This window comes from Periplaneta americana, chromosome 5 (genome assembly GCF_040183065.1).
Source record: "Periplaneta americana isolate PAMFEO1 chromosome 5, P.americana_PAMFEO1_priV1, whole genome shotgun sequence".
NCBI lineage: Eukaryota > Metazoa > Arthropoda > Insecta > Blattodea > Blattidae > Periplaneta > Periplaneta americana.
In genome coordinates this window covers 43,417,085-43,435,023 of record NC_091121.1, presented here as the reverse complement: position 1 = coordinate 43,435,023, position 17,939 = coordinate 43,417,085, and the positions used below count along the sequence as shown (strand labels likewise).

General features: G+C 34.0%; 3 protein-coding genes across 3 annotated transcripts in view; 2 read left to right on the top strand and 1 right to left on the bottom strand.

The window, feature by feature from the left end:
* The first annotated feature begins 2,095 nt into the window (after window positions 1-2,095).
* LOC138700407 (uncharacterized) lies at window positions 2,096-6,611 on the top strand. The gene is made up of 2 exons (XM_069827024.1): window positions 2,096-4,156; window positions 6,361-6,611. The coding sequence occupies exon 1, from the start codon at window positions 2,096-2,098 to the stop codon at window positions 3,587-3,589; it is 1,494 nt and encodes a 497-aa protein (XP_069683125.1). The 3' UTR covers window positions 3,590-4,156; window positions 6,361-6,611.
* A 2,288-nt stretch (window positions 6,612-8,899) lies between these two features.
* Window positions 8,900-12,381, top strand: LOC138699551 (uncharacterized). Its single transcript, XM_069825535.1, has 3 exons — window positions 8,900-9,017; window positions 11,362-11,536; window positions 12,057-12,381. Exons 1-3 carry the CDS (start codon window positions 8,961-8,963, stop codon window positions 12,191-12,193), a joined length of 369 nt encoding a protein of 122 aa, XP_069681636.1. The 5' UTR covers window positions 8,900-8,960; the 3' UTR covers window positions 12,194-12,381.
* LOC138699550 (CWF19-like protein 1) overlaps window positions 12,287-17,939 on the bottom strand; it is a 32,786-nt gene continuing 27,133 nt past the window's right edge. The window contains exons 10-12 of the mRNA XM_069825534.1: window positions 16,248-16,392; window positions 12,626-12,786; window positions 12,287-12,539 (exon numbers count right to left, since the gene is read on the bottom strand). Coding sequence (XP_069681635.1) covers window positions 12,401-12,539; window positions 12,626-12,786; window positions 16,248-16,392 — 445 coding nt within the window. The 3' untranslated portion in view covers window positions 12,287-12,400. The remainder of the gene's footprint in view (window positions 12,540-12,625; window positions 12,787-16,247; window positions 16,393-17,939) is intronic.

Below are 17,939 nucleotides of genomic sequence, written 5' to 3'. Positions count from 1 at the left end.
TCTTTAGTTAAATTAGTTAAACATAACATAATCAATGTATTCAAAAGTTAAATTTATTTCCATCTATTTAAAAAATCCTGAGATGAAATTACCATTTAATATCAGTACAGTATGGTATACATATTTATAAACATGCAGCTGTTTTATTTCTTGTCAGTAAGAGTAAGTATGCCTGAATGGATTTTGTTACATTATTCGTTCATATTAAATTTCAAAACAAACTAAGAAATGAGACTTTGTAGCAATGATTAATCCTGTGTTACATGATCAAATCATTGTAATTTCCCTAAATATTTATGACACTGATATCAAGAAATCTAGAAAAAATGTGTTATGTGTATATTTTCTTCATTGTTTTTTCTTTACTAACTTGGAAAGAGAGCTGTAGAGATAGCTTTAGTGTTAAGCACATTTGAGTAGCCTATTAAGATCAACTTGTAACTTCATTCGGCTTCAAGACATTTGTTTACATGAACTCTGTTACTTTTCCAAAATATGAGAGACACACTTCATGTGAATATATCTGTTTTTTAATATCTTTTCTTCAGAAATATAGCTCTGTTAGTGTTAGGTTGACTGAGAACTGCATCCCTCAAAAGATGCTTTATTATAATAAACCTTCGGGTTGAAGAACTGTAGGAAGACCAAGACAATGTGTTGTTGTTATCTAATGCCGGGCTTTGGCAACAAAGCCATTAGCGTTCTTGCTCTCCAATATTTCTCTGTGGTGGATCCATCAGATAGAACTTCACAGGTTTGTAGATGATCTTCAGTCATTTCTTCTTCTTTGAGACTGAGACAATGTTGGAGAGACAGTCTGCCACATATTCCAACAGAGAGTGGAACAGGCCAGCAGGCCCAATTCCTGAAGTTGATGATGATTATGATAGTATTAGGAAAATTGCTAATGTATTGTCTTCGTATACCAGAAACTTGGATTAAATCCCAGAAGAATTGTGTTAAACAATGTTGGTCAGGTGTGCAGTGATGTAATGTGAAGAATATGGAAATGTAAAGGTTTGTGTGTAGTGGATTCTTCAAATATGTTTTCTTTTGTCTTATAATAATTATTTTTATTTTGTTCAAGTGGCAGATTGGAGAAATATTCAATGTAGTGCCAAGAAAAAGTCATATAAGCTGCATACGTTCATTTTCATCAAATCTGAAGAAATCTTATAATTCACAAATTAGCAAAAAATGTGCATTTTCTGGCAAAGAAAAGCATGAACCTTTTGAATGCACTACTGTATGTCCAGAATCAGGCAAGGACTTTCAGACAATTTTCTACGCACAATGGAATAATTGTGATAAAATAATTAATTATACTGCAAGTATAAAAAATATACAATTAGACAGGTGTAAGAAGAGTGACATTCTTTACTCAACTGCTCAGATAGGACACGGCACGTCAATTGCTTCGAGAGTGTTTCCAGTTATTTATTCTAGTGTGCAATTTTATAAAAAATTCATGAAAGGAGGGAATGCTGAAATAAACAACCTTCATTCACTTCTAATTGCTAAGAAACAAAGTAATTCAGTTGGTTTGAGACCAATATATACAGCCACATATAAGACTCCTAGCAATATATCCTTATTAGGTTTAATACAATATACAGGCAAACGACAGAAATCAGATAGTACTAAACCATCCCCAAAAAATAATTTGAAACCAAACACTAATAAAAGATTGAAATCTCTTTTGAACGAATGCATAACTAAATTGAATATATTTATCGGAGAGAAGTGTAATCCACTATTCAACAAGAAATCTGTTTCTTCTACCATATCATCTTCAAAGACCACACCAATCACTTCAAGCAAGTATCCTCAAGATGGACAAACTAAGCTTCCAAGCAGCAGTAACATGAGCAGTTCAACATCTTCCAGTACCAAATTTAAAATGACTACCGGTATCTCTCAAAACTGCATTACTAAATCGCCAAGCACTAACTCTGAAACCAATATTGCTAAAAACTGGGTCTATAAACCTGAAGTAAAACGTCTTGAAACCTCAAAGCCAACAAAAAATTTTAAACTTAAAAATTCCAGAACACAATGTTATAAATTTTCGAAGTCCACAAAAAACATGAAAACTATGTCTCCAAAATTCCAACGCCTTAAACCTTCAAAACCCACAAGAAACTTAAAACTGACATCTCCCAAATCACTATGCAGACGCTCGAAATATGATGCTGCCAAATTACAAAGGAAAAGCTCTGAAGGTGACACCACTAAATCATTAGGCAGTAGCTCTAAATCCAATATTTCAAAACAATCAAGCACAAGCTATAAATCTGCCTCTAAACCAGTAATCAGTATATCTCGACCATCTATCAGCTCAAAATCTGACTATGCTGAACCACTTGTTGGAAAATCCAATATTGACTGTAACAAACCAAGTGCTAAATCACAAAGCAGCTCTAAATCTGACTGTGTTAAACCACCAGTCAGCAGCACTCAACCCGATTGTGTCAAGACATCTGCTAGCAGCTGCAAACGAAAATGTGGAAGAGGTCCAAAAGCAAAGTGTCCCAGACCTTCACGGTCTAGAAAAAATGAGAAACATAATGCCTTTATTCTGCCAAGCACTAGCTCAAAATCTGACCTTTCTAAACCTTCTGTCACCATATGTGAGCCTGATTGTTCCTCGCTAAAAAGTAATACCTTGACACATAAATATCCCAAACTGCCAAACAAAAGATTCAACCGTCGAAGACCTTCAAGGTCTGTACAACGAAACAAATCTGATGCTCAGAAATCACCAATTAGTAGCTGTCAACCTGATAGCAAATCACGAATCAGCAGTTCCAAATCTGACTGTGTCAAATCACCTGTTAGCCAATTTAAATCTGAGTGTGTCAAACCATTGGTTAGCAGCTCCAAATCTGATTGCACTAAGCCAGCAACCAGCAGATCAAAAGTTGATTGTGCCAAATCTCCAGGACATAACCCAAAATCTGATTGTGCCAAGCCATCAGTTGGCAGTTCCAAATCTGACTATGTCAAACCACTCGTTAGCAGCTCCAAATCTGATTGCACTAAGCCAGCAACTGGAAGCTCAAAAGTTGATTGTGCCAAATCTCCAGCAAGTATCTCCAAATCTGAATGCACTAAGCCAACAACTAGCACTTCAAAAATTGACTGTGCGAAACCTACAGCAAATGACCCCAAATCTCATTATGCCAAGTCAACAGCTGGTAGTTCCAAATCTGATTGTACTAAGTCAGAAACCAACAAATCTCAATCATATTGTGCTAAACCATCAAGCAATAGCTCTAAGTCCATTTCTGTCTCCACTCATAAATCTGATACATATAAGCCATTGGAATATAAAAAACAATCTCAATGCATGTATGCTATACCCAAGAACTATAAGCCTATTGGTATAACTTCTAAGGAACCACAAGTTGATACCAGTTCTACATCCACAAACGAAAATGTATCATCTTATAAGATGTCTTCTTGTTCAGAACCACCAGATACCAAAAGCTGCGAATCAGATAATAAAAAGTCATTATCTTCCAGTGTAATTACATCCAAGGAACCACGTTCTGATGTCTGTCCCACGTCCAGAAAGAAAAGTAAGTGACATCCAAAAAGTTAACCATCAGATGCCTGTAGCCATAGAGCAGAATACAGGAATCATTTCGATCTTTTTGCGACAAACAATCAAAACAATTAGATACTGAAACCTGCGAATCTATAAACCTAGAAGTTTCTGATACTTTCATATCTCTTCCAGCTTTTGAACCAGCTCCATTATCCACTTCTGCATGTGTATCAGATTCCACGAAGTCTCCTTTTTGTGAGAGATCATCAGACACTCCAGTTTCTAAACCAGAGTCTAAGAAGCCTCATACTCGTATCTGCCTCAAGGTGTCAGCCACTCATACCAGAGGATCATTTTCTAATGCCTCTCCTTTCTGTCCTACGCCAATAGACACCAACATAACAGACCTCAAAATTCAACCACCTTGCTCCTCCCCAAATGTAAGTTCAAGTATACCAAATGCAAAATGTGAATCAGATTCCAAGGAAAAATATAAATCGGATTCCAAAACAGAATGTAAAAATGATACATCATGTCCACCATTGAGCCCTGAGAATGTTGTACAGATGAAGATTCCAAAAAGCATTTTCCGAGGGAACATTTCAGGTAAAGAAATTAGTCAAGAATTTTTAATTTTTCGTACTTGCATTCTCATAGAATTACAATATTAGAAGTAACACACAATCCCATGAATTCATTTATTAAAATTAAATACACTTAAGGAAAAAAAGTCTTGTGTCATAGCTACGTAGTCTAAGGGATCGTGCAGCAAAGGAATGAGTGCTGGTTAATTCCTATAGGGGAAGAAATTATTTCATAAAATCTCGACCAATATAAGGAACCAATGCCCACCCAATATCAATATAATGATGAATTTGAGGAGCTACACTGAGTAGCGAAAGCCAATTTTGTAAGCCAGCTATAACAGGTGTGAGATTATTATGTTGACTACACATTATTCCAATATTGGTTGGATGATCGTTTACCACTGCTAAGGTATATAGACATGAAACTAGCAGTCGACTGGTCGAACTATTTAAAGAAAAAGATAAATTCTTCTACAATGATACGTTTATAAAATATTTATAGAAAGAACTGTAACAAAGAAAAATTTTGTAAACTGCATAGGCCTACATTTTCTCATTATACTTTTCCAAGAGTTAATGTTATGCCAACTTATTTAAATAAATGGCTAACATTATTCTTACTCACTAGAATCATTAACCATTCTTGCCTAACTTTACTGGAAAGAGATGTAAGAAGAAATTGAAAGGTTGCTTTCACAAAGATGATATATTTTCTGACTAGGCCTATACAAAAAATTTATGAATTTCATAATTCCATTCTTTATCTCGTTAAGAATGATATTCCTGTTTGTAGTTTGCTTTCCTGATATAACAATCAAAATACTTTCATAAACTAAATTATTTCTCTTTACAACTAAATAAAATGATAAACTTGTGTGTTCCTCATTTCACAGAAAAAACATCTATTATATTTTTAAAAAAATATCTGGCTTAATTTCTAAATTGTACGGATTAAATTTATTACTGTCATGTCATTAATTTTTTTCATAAATTTACATAAACTAGCAATTCATATATTATAATTGAAGAGTACAGGGGAAATACAATCAAAGTCACAATTCTCATAAGCGTGATATCATCATCTAATTCAGTATATTACTGCAAACTATACGTGTTTTTCTTATAAAAAAAGCTCATAGGGGAGAATTATCACCATGGATAGTCATCCTTTCCTACTTTTTCATTATGAACAGCAATAAATTTTGTAGTAATATACAGTATTAGAAGATGACATCAATCTTAAGAGAACTGCGACTGATTGTTTTTTCCCTGTACTCTTCAATGCTTATATTTTATGTGCTATTTACGAACGTCAGTATTCAATATTGATAGGAACATTGAAAATAATAGTGACTTAAAATTCGCTAAGCAAAAGTAAGGCTATAATGAAGTCCTGTGCTGTAACATTGTAGTATAAGGCATCATGCCTGAACTCCCATAACAGAAATCGTACAATGCAAATCCTCATGGGGGAAGAAATTTTCTCATGAGATTTCGACCACTGTATTTGACCAGTGCCCACCCAGCATTGTGAATGAATTTGGTGAGCTATGGTAGGCAGCAAATATCCAGTTCTGAAAACCAGCTATAATAGTTTGGGAGGATTTTCAAAATAAAAAAGCCATCTGTATTTTAATCTAGTTGTTATGATTAAAGCCATTTTAGTTCTAAAAATTACTGTAATTAGTGTAGATATATTTTAAGACCTGTAATACTAGTTAATTCTGTAAATAATAATGAACTTTTTACTGAAAAATAAAATATCTTCATTGCTATAATGCCATAATGACTGAGAAAACTTTTATTTTGAAAAATCATTCATATATGTCTGTTTAATGCCTCAAATTTTTGTATGATTAAGTTTTAGGCTAGTAATAATTAACTTCTCTAATGAAAACGTTTCTGTAAACATACTGTCTACAGTATTTCATTTATCACTTTATCTTAATTAGTAGGCCTATGTAAAAAAACAGTCAATTTCAATTTGATAATTTAAAGACAGTAAATCATAGTGTTATTGTGAATCGAGTTTTTTATACCAATTTTGTAATCTATTCAGATTATTTTCAATGCCATATTTGTCGATCATTACAGATGTTACTGAAAGATTTTTTTCTGTAATTGTCATCATATTTATATACTTAATATGTAAAGTTGGCACTTTAGGATAAAGAAAAATATAATTTTCTAAAATGTGTACGAGATTTTCTTGTTCAACTGCAGGTGATATATCAAAGTGTGGAGTGTATAAGAATCCAGAATATCACTCGTACAATGATATGGCATTCCACGAAACTATGAAGTCCCTTAGAGGAAAACGTCTTCCACAACCATCAGTTCACAAGCAATACAAACCTAGTGGTTTATTAGAAATGAGAATTAACGAAGAGGAAAACAAAAAGAAGAAATAGTTACATGAACAAGCATTGTACCAAGAATTGCAGCTATACTTATCAGAAGAAAATGTTCTGTATATCGGTAAATATTGTTGTTTGTTTAGTGAACTGTTAGAAGACAGGTCTGAACCTCACAAGTGATACCAACAAGGCACCACTTATGAGGCAATAGGCCAGGAGAGATAATAGGGTAGTATGGCCAGTTCCTTTCCCCCTCCTTTACATAAATCGCCGATTAGCTACATATTACACTAATCAGACATCAGATGCATACAAACAATCGTTATTCTTCTGACACATATCAAGTGAGATGTACTGCCTAATAATAGATGAACCTCGGGTTTCTTAAAAGCCATAAGTAAGTTAAAAAACTTGTATTTGCTTTATGGCAAATAAATACCGGCATGCTCTACAGAAAGTTCGACCTACGAATCCTGTGGATTCCTACCATCATATCCCACCCCCTCAAATCCATTTTAATATTATCCTCCCATCTACGTCTCGGCCTCCCCAAAGGTCTTATTTCCTCCGGCCTTCCAACTAACACTCTATATGCATTTCTGGATTCGCCCATGTCCTACATGCACTGCCCATCTCAAACGTCTGGATTTAATATTCCTAATTATGTCAGATAAAGAATACAATGCATGCAGTTTTGCGTTGTGTAACTTTCTCCATTCTCCTGTAACTTCATCCCTCTTAGCCTCAAATATTTTCCTAAGCACCTTATTCTCAAACATCCTTCACCTCTGTTCCTCTCTCAAAGTGAGAGTCCAAGTTTTACAACCATACAGATGAACCGGTAATATAGCCTAATTGTTTTATAAATTCTAACTTTCAGCTTTTTTTAGAGTATACTGGATGATAAAAGCTTCTCAACGGAATAATAACACGCATTTTCCATATTTATTCTGCGTTTAATTTCCTCCCAAGTACCATTTATACTTGTTACTGTTGCTCCAAGATATTTGAATTTTTCCACTTCATCACAGGATAAATTTTCAATTTTTATATTTCCATTTCGTACAATATTCTCATCACGAGACATAATCATATACTTTATCTTTGTGGGATTTACTTCCAAATCTATCTGTTTACTTGCTTCAAGTAAAATTTCCATGTTTAAATGCATGTTTTGGCTTTGTAAAAAATGTTTTTCAATATTACAACTATAAATTTAAATTTTACAATTTCTGAGAACTACTGAAATAATTAACGGCTATTATATAAAGTGGTAAGACAATGTAAATTTTACAAAAATTAAGTTATCCTATAAAGCATTAAGTTAACCTAACATGTTGACTTACTATGACAAGAAAAAAAGGAAGAGCACATAAACTATACAAGAAGACATTGCTATGTTTCAACCAAATTCAGATCAGTTTGTCTGTGTCGAATGACTTTTCTAGGACCGAATAGAAGGGCATACATTATGTAATCAACTTACTGGCAGGGCCATGTGCCCTCACAAAATACATATGGGATGAAAAACCAAAGTGTAGACCAGAAGAAGAAGATATCTGGCATGTATTTAAAGATGTAATTCATTAAGCCTCTGGGATATTTAATTAATTACTGTCCCTTCTAAGGGAAAGAAGCACAGTTTAAAGATCTCATCAGTGGAAAATAAAGTGGCAGGGCTAGACCAACCACCTCAAGTTCATTCTGCTCTAAACTTCATGCCTCTAACCAAGCTATCATGTCATCATACCGAAATGGTTTTGGAGTTTTGATCATTTTTCACGGATTAAAACTGCAAGGATTATTTGTCTCATAAAGGATTCAACTGTTCTATTCATCATTTTCTTGTTCTAACTGCGGTCCTTTTTCCTACTGGTTTGAATCTGAGCATTTGTTTTGGCATCTGATAATCTTCATTCGTAGTGGATTGACCTACGGTACTGGTACAAATAAAAAAATTATGTGGTAGCCGATATGGATTATGCTATATGAGAATATGACATAACCGTATTTTAGGAAGTATAAAAATTAAATAACCCAAATAACTTGAGGTAATCCGTTATGTTATATAGGCTAATCATTGTATGGAAATGTATGTGGTGGCATTAGTCTATAAAATTATAAAAGTAAATAAATCATCAATATGATGGCCAGATCTTTTGAGGTTATTTTTTTTTTTAATTTCATATTGTTATAATATATTATACAATTAAATAATGCTAGATGTTAGAATTGAGGTACGCGGAAATTTTCCTAGACTTTAACAAAATAGTAAACCATTACTACTAATGGTTAAGCTATTATATAAAACAGATAGATTCATATTCTTTACTTGACAACCATCAACATTGTACGAAGTGGGAAATTTGTCTTGGCTGACGCATGACGGTAAGTCTGGTCAGTTTCGTTGGTAGTCATGGACTTTAAATACCTTGAAGTGGATGGTTTAGAAGGTCAAGCAGGAAGATGGCAAATTTATATAAAATTTTGAAATATGTTCTTTACAAACCACTAAACATTGCGGTAAATAATTAAATATGATCTATAAGTGTTATTTCACACTTTTTACTTTTGATACTATGAATATAATCGTAGGCCCACTTCTATTCCCATCATTCTTATAACATATTATTTTTAAATCATCTCGATGAGGTTATGATCAAAACTTGGTTAATACATTATTTCGGTTTCCTGATATTTCTTTGAGTACCAAATTTACGACAAAGTAACAAAATGTTACGTAATTTCACCTGAAAGACTATAATGCTAACATTAAGTTGTTTACTTTACATAAAATCAAGTGAGAAAATACGCTTGTAGGAACATTTATAATTGAATGGCACTTTAACATACTCTTATTTGTAAATAGCAGTAAGCAGTTTATTGTAACTATTTAAATTCATGATTTGCACGAGAGAGTGTATGATGGTATCGAGACTTTCTTGGAGTGACCATGTACCCTGAAACGTAATTTAAATTAAAGGGCATGGTAGATTGGTCTGTAATGGTTTTTGAATATTAGTCATGTCGTCTTGATTCCAGTTTAAATTCGGAAAGTTCCTTTGTAATTTTCAGTTCAATTATATGCTTTGGAGTAGTCTATCTCCACCTATCTTTGAGCCCCTAATGTTGTAGATTACACTGTGATCCGAGTTTTAGAATTTGATTTTATTCAGGTAGGAGTAGTTTGAAAATATTTGTAGCCCTGATGAAAGTTCTCTAATAAAATTAATCGAAGAATACTTTATTATTATCTTTCCAAGCTATGAAAACTCTCTGCTGTCGAATTGACAATAAAATGCCATCATATCTACTGTGCAGATCCTCTTTCAGTCACAAATTTTTAACGTCTTCATGTTATTTTTATAAGTTACCTAAATATAGCAGTCTTGGTCTTCCCATTGGCCTGCGTCCATGTGATAGTATACTTCAAAAACTCTCTTAATATTGTTTTATTCTGGGACTCTTACTAAGCTTACATGTCCTATCCATTTTACCCTTTTAGCTTTGATTTTTGCAAGTAGGCTATGTTGGTTTCCCTGTAGACTCTAAATTTATTCATTTGTTAATCTTCTCTATTCTAACAATACTTTCCAAAAAAAAAAAAAAATTAAAAATATAAATACAAAACATTATATTTATCATGTAAAATTATATCGTACAAAGAAAATGAATTCCGTTTATTGATTCAATAGATCATTTCAACTTGCCTCTCTTATAGCCTATTAACTTCTGTTTTATAATTGCATTAGTTGACCTAACAATAAACTAAGTCGGTATGATCTTTGCAAGAAATATGGTACCGATAGCAAATGTTCTAAACAACTTCATAGTTTTTGAAACACATTAAGATTAAAGATGATTCCAAGTTAAAATTATGTCACTTCTCATTTATTCCTAACGAAATTTCTCCTTTAGTAATTGTCATTGTAAAATGGCATAAGTTTAGATGCAGATTTTGAAAGAACAAATTGTTTCTCAGTATGAGATTAGACTTAATTCATAAATCATGTTTATAAAAGTTCGATTTCTTCCTAGGTTAAATATATTTACTTATGGCTTTTAAGGAACCCAGAGGTTCATTGTTACCCTCACATAAGACCGCCATTGGTCCCTATCCTGAGCAAGATTAATCCAGTCTCTACCATCATATCCCACGTCCCTCAAACCCATTTTAATATTATCCTCCCATCTATGTCTCGGTCTCCCCAAAGGTCTTATTCCCTCCGGTCTTCCAACTAACACTCTATATACATTTCTGGATTCGCCCATATGTCCTACATGCCCTGCCCATCTCAAACGTCTGGATTTAATGTTCCTAATTATGTCAGGTGAAGAATAGAATGCATGCAGTTCTGCATTATGTAACTTTCTCCATTCTCCTGTAACTTCATTTCTCTTAGCCCCGAAGCTTCTCAACCGAATAATAACACGCATTTAATTTATTCTGCATTTAATTTCCTCCCAAAGTATCATTTATATTTGTTACTGTTGCTCCAAGATATTTGAATTTTTCCACTTCTTCAAAGGATAAATTTCCATTTCATAAAATATCCTGGTCACGAGACATAATCATGTAAGTTACTTTGTCTTTTCGGGATTTACTTTCAAATCTACCTCTTTACTTGCTTCAAGTAAAATTCTCGTGTTTTCCCTAATAGTTTGTGGATTTTCTCCTAATATAGTCATGTCATCTGCATAAACAAGGAGCTGATGTAACCCGTTCAATTCCAAACCCTCTCTGTTATCCTGGACTTTCTAATGGCATATCCTAGAGAAAAGTTAAAAAGTAAAGGTGATAGTGCATTTCCTTGCTTTAGTCCGCAGTGAATTGGAAAAGCATCTGACAGTTTATGACTTTCGACAGGTGCTAGCAAGAACTGATTTACAACATACTGCACAAAGATTTGCTAGTCAAGGAGGGACTACAACAGCAGCATCCAAACCTGCCCCTGCAGCAGCCAAACCTGCCCCTGCAGCAGCCAAACCTGTGACTGATGTGCCGGGTTTGAGTTCTGCAGTGTACAAGCTGCCATCTGGAGGTTCGTGAATTCTCTTACACAATATTCATCTATTCTGAGAAGTTACTTTCCTACTGTATTATTTCTGCAGGAAAACCTATACAGACTGAAAGATTTGTCAAAACGATTTCCTGCCAAATTGGAATGCTGCAGTATTATACTTTTTCTATACTACTTCATAATAAGGAGAAAGATATAATCTTGCATTTTATTACTAGATATTTTAATGTCTTTGTCATGTCTGCTATTAAGTAAACATTCATATCGGGAACATAATAATACAATCTAATCCAAAAGTTTTACATTTTAGCTGTATTTAATTTGTTAATCATTCACTTATAATTCTTTGGACTAATTTATTAAAATATTTTTCTCATCTCATTGATGAGCAGCCAAATTAAAAATAAAGAACGCTGGAGGTGGGAGAGGTGAACTGAAGTATAATGAATGATTATGTTCATGTTTTCCAATATTTAAAACTGACTTACATGACACATTACTGCGCAGATTATTTCCATTAAGCTTTTTCTTCTTCTTGCAGAGGTGGGCCCAGGTGCATCCAAAGATGGCTCATACAAGAATCCAGAGTATTTTTGTTACAACAGGATATCTTATTTTGAAGCTGAAATTGAAATGTTGAAATACAGGCTACCTCAACCATCAAGCTTAAAGAAATAAAATTAGATTAGTTTATGTATATAAAATGAAAAAGGTAACTTTGATCTATTGTTATGCTATTGCATTGAAATAAATACTGTAGATTTGTATGAATAGAATGTTTACGAATTCTAGTATTTATTATACTTGTTTGTAGAAGCATGCAAGTAACAGGCTTATGAATAAAAAAATAATTTCTAATAATATGACCTACATTTTGTCTTTAATTTACAGTGTAAAATCAAAAGGTTCAAATGCAGTTCGAAAATTCTTAGCAAGTTCAGTTTCTTCTTCCTTTGTAATCTTACAATCCCGCCAATCTGCTCTATCCACCATATTCAGAAGCTCTTCATTGGCCAGAACTTCTCTGCAATCAGTTAAGATCCACAAGTCATTTCCATTGATAAGTTAGGAAAATATGGATTCTATGAACTACTGACACCCTTTTCTTACCTTGCAAATTGAAGTGGAAAATTCTTCCTCACTCTGTGGAACAATTTTTCTCCGGAAGGTAACTCCACATAGAAATATGGGGTCCTGGGCGGTGCTATTTGAGACAACTTTGAGTGAGCAGGTAACTCGTCTAGCTGCAAGCTGTCTTGCTCAGCACTCTCCTATAAAACACACAAACAATCCAGATCAAGTGACAAGTACCCATAAAATTTTACTTCCTCACACTAATGAAAAACGTATCAGGTCTTGCACAAGCTCCAGTCCTAATGAAAGTCTCTCATATGACCATTCTCTTAAATAGCATTAAGCTGTTATGTTGTTAAATTGCAATCTGTTCTTATGATGAAGTGTACAGATACGGAATTAAAATTTGGAGCGAATCTTGATGGGAGTCCACCTGTATGTAGGCAATAATTTCACATAACTGTCCACAAGTAGCATATAAAGGGGCTCCTTTTTACTGCACATGCACAGTGTGTTGTAAGCAAAATTTGTACAATAAGGGAGCTCCAAATTTTATTTCCGTATCTGTACATATCTGTGATTTACAGTACATATTTCAAGTGAATTTCTCCTGATATTCTCTTTAAGTTTATTTTAGTGAATTATGATTACTTTCATACACCTTGCCTTTATGCTTCCTTCACAGATAAAAAGAAGTCACAGGGAATTTTTAAATTGGGTGACTTTTTTGAGTCATAATCATCTTCTTCTATTTGCAGTTCAGGGTAACCAATGCCCATTCTGTGACAACAAAAATTGATTTGTCCATTGCCGAAATGGTCTTCCTATGTTTCAGGTTCCTTTTGCTCCACGTGGTGACTCCATTTGAACAGGAATTTTTTATTTCTGTTACCATTTCTTCGACATGTCATTTTTCTCTAATTTGCTCACTTCTAATTCTGTTTCGTAAAGTCACTTCACTTAACAAGTTTAGAAATCTCATCTGTGAATAGTTAATCCTGTGTTTATCATGTTGCCAGAGAATCCAATATTCACTTCCAAATGGAAGAGCTGGTTTAGAAGTAATGTTGTGGTATTTAATTTGAATTTCTTTCCTTATATATTTTTCAAAATTTCTCTTCAACACACTATTTAATCTGTTATATTTTACTAAATTTGTCTGAAGATCTTTTTGGTTTTCAAATTGATATGACTTCCCAGGTATACAAAATCTGTTCCTGTGAGTATTTTAAATCTGTAAAGTGTTTTTCCAGTTATTGTCACTGACTTGGTTTTATCGTCTGAAATTTATATATTGTAATTTATAAGAATAGACTGCATTTTAAAAACAGATCGTTGCAAATCATCTTCACTTTCTGCCATGGTCATCTGCAAAAATGACTGTAATACCACAGTCTAGTATATACAGTCACGAAGCTTGAGTTGTTGAGGGTACTAGGAACAATAGACTGTGCCAGTACTATTTCTTATTGTCTGTGATGAGGCAATAGTAGCGATCCTAGTGGTTAGCAACTATCTATGGATGCATATTCCCTACGTATTGAGCTTCGTGACTGTATATACTAGACTGTGGTAATACTGTATTTCTACCAATTTATACTCCAAAGATAAAAGAAATAATAATGGGGAGAGACTAAAACCTTGTCTGAGCCCCTGATTTACTTCAAAACTTCAGTTATTTTTCCGTGATCTAATTTAATTTTTATTAAAGTTGTTTCATAAAAACTTTTAAGGCATTTATTAAATTATTTGGGCTTGATAGTAATCCAGAACTTACCATAATTTGTCTCCAATTTGTAGTCTGAGTATGGTATATGGAAAATTTCCCCATTATAGCTTTTTTGGATTATTATTTATTAACTGTATATTATATATTTAATTTCAATGAGATGATTATAAGGCTTAAATGATACTAATAGAGTGTAGGTAGGGATCAAACATCCATAAATGACACACAATCATACTACTTGAAAGGGCAGTATGTGTACTGGTGGGGTAGGATTAGGGTAGGGTAGTCATCAAACATCCATAAATGACACAGCATCATGCTATTCATGTTTATTATGGTAGTTGGAATAAGATTACAGTACCCACCTTAAAAACCCATCAGGTCACATCCATTCTACACAGTGGTCAACTCACAACTGCATTATCATAACATCACTCTCTGTGCCATTTAATGCACTCACATACTCATACTATAGGTGCACAACATGGCAGTCGACTCACAACTGAATTCATATCACTCTTTGCGATAACCATATATCACACTACCATCTGGTGATGTGACCACATACTATGGATGCCATATGACATAACGTCCTATACTTTTGTTTGTTAGCAGTTTAGTATGATTGGGAGACTAATGTTGGGGTGGAATTTTTTTTTTTTTTTGAAGCTAAAAATATAGTCTACATTCTTTACTGGAAGTATTGGAAAGTAATAATAAAGATTTTTACAGTATGAAGACTGCTGAAGTTACTTTTCTAGAGTGAAACTCTGGAATGACCAAGATATTCACTATTTAAAGGAAATTCTTAAAAGAAAATTGTTGTAGAATAAGTTCTGGAGCTTGCAAAAGAACTACAGCTGAAACTGACGAGGAAAAATAAGAGGTGCATAAAACAGCCTTATTATTTATGTGCCACAATCTACATAATATGTCCTTTCAATGTCAGTCAATGGAGAAAGAAAAAGTTTGAAATGCAACAATAACAACATGCACTGCAGTTTTCTTGAAGTAATTCACTGCTTATGTAACAGGTTTGCAGACCCTGTACACATTTTGCCATGTTTATTTATATATGTATTTATGTATATATATATATATATATATATATATATATATACATACACACACTGGGTGTTCATTTCAAAGTGTGTCATGACGTCACTGTTGATGAGTCAGCAATTTGAAGCGAGTTTCAGCTTTTGTGTCAGAGAAGTTGCCTATTAATCAAGGCGTTCAATCTGAACTTGAGAACATGTACGATATAACTAAACGTCGTAGCAACAGATGGCGGTCTGTACGGTCTGTGTGCTACCATAACCTCTTTCGAATTGTGTTTTGCGCGGCCAAGTCTTACGCAGGGTATTTCTTATCATCGGTTGCGTACGGCAACAGTCCACAATACAAATCAAATGCTCCGTGTCCATGTTGACCGTAGAAGTTAATGTCAACAAATACGTAAGTAATTGTCTTAACCCTCTCCCCATATACCGATAGTAAGAAAAAACTCACCTCAGTACATGTTTCGAAACAGTTCACATTCCTGCCACTACCGGTGTTACCATGCGTATCGGTAAGTACTCTTCTGAATGAACGCTGTACTTGCTAGGCAACTTCTCTGACAGATAAGTAATGCACCTCTGCGGAAGTTTAGGAAGACTGAATTCTCTAGGCTCATCGACTAGCCACGTGACGGCATACAGCGAGCCATGACACACTTTGAACTGAACACCCAGTATATAGACACACACATATGTATCAGAGTTTCAATGTCTTTGAATCTTCCGATTACCCTTCTCTATTTTTCTTCTATCGTGCCACAAATCATCTTCCAAATTCCTTGTTGTCATAACTGCTGTGATTATTCTTATTTAATTCGTTGAAAAAGCATTTACTTGTTAGCAAGGAAAATCACCTTCACTCACTTACCTGAAAAACATCTTTGAGGCGAGGAGACAACTCACGAGGGACAGGGACGGCTTGTATCTGCAGGTGTGATGTTTTGAAATTCCTTTCAAAGAATACAGGCACCTTGTGTTGTTTCTTGTAGAATTTCTTCAGTGCGGACTTGAATATGTTAACCATTAAGGAAGCAAAGGACACAACTCACATTACAGAGAACTGAAACTAGTGCTATGGAGGGTGAATATTGAATCTGTAATTATAATAGTTACGTTTGTATTATAAAAATCGGAAATACGATATCACAAAAATGAAATGAACAATGGTAATTAAAACTAAGTCCCAAAACCACCAGTAGAAAAAGGATTAATTTCATCAAAACTAAACAGACAGTAAGAGCAGCATCTTCCGGTTGCGAGGAAGGAAGAACGTAAGTGACAAAATTCAGTTTTAAACTGATTGAAAAGCCTAAAGTATTGCAGTTCCGTCAAAAAAATAACATAGGATATGACAGGGTTATGAACGAAATCATTAAGTTATAAACTTTATTTCTGCACGAACACAATTTATTGCACAGAGCAATCCAAGATGCATACTGAAGAAAAAAAATATAATAAAAAAAAAGTATTTGGTAGAAAAAGTGGGAAAATGTTTAAATGGGGCAGGGCATTCATAATTTTTTTTACCAATGTATACTTACATAATATGTTGTTGTTTTCTAATGCCAGGCGTTTGACAATAAAGTCATTTGACCTCTTGCACTCCAATATTTTTCAAAGATATTATCATGACCAGCCAATGAAGCACAGATTTTAAGGTGTTCCGAATCCATTTCTTGGTTTGAGTTGCACAATGGGCAGTTAGGGGACTGATATATTCCAATTCTATGCAGGTGTTTGGCCAGACAGTCATGGCCTGTTGCCAATCTAAATGCAGCTACAGACGATTTTCGTGGTAAATCGGGAATTAACTGTGGATTTTGATGCAGAGAGTTCCATTTTTTTCCTTGGGATTGAGTTATCAAATTTTGTTTGTTGAAGTCTAAGTATGTAGAGTTAATAAATCTCTTCACAGAGTAATACGTAGATTTAGTAACAGGTCTGTAAGTAGCAGTGCTGCCCTTCTTTGCTAAAGCATCTGCATTCTCGTTTCCCAGGATTCCACAATGGGATGGTATCCATTGGAATACAATTCTTTTATTGAGTGATATTAATTGAGAGAGCATTTTAGTTATTTCTGCTGTTTGAGATGAAGGTGTGTGTTTAGAGACAATTGATAGAATAGCTGCTTTGGAGTCTGACAATATAACTGCATTCCTAAATTTATTGATGTGGCATAGAAGATTCCTGAGACATTCACTTATTGCAATGATTTCACCATCAAAACTTGTTGTTCCATATCCAAGAGATCTATAAAGTGAGAAGAGACAGCACGTAACACCTGCACTGGCACCTTGTTCTCTGGAGATCAAGGATCCGTCGGTGTATAAATGAAGCCAGTTTTGTGGAGGGTACCTAATATTAATTGTCTCTAAAGACAATTGTTTCAGTATTTCAGTGTTTACTTCTGATTTCAGTATTTCTTCTGTTAAATTTAGATTATATTCTATATTTAATAGAGTTAAAGGGTTTGGTTTAATATAATATAATACATAATATATACGAATACAACTGTATCATACTTACTGAATGTTTAAGAACAGTAATGGTAATGAATAGG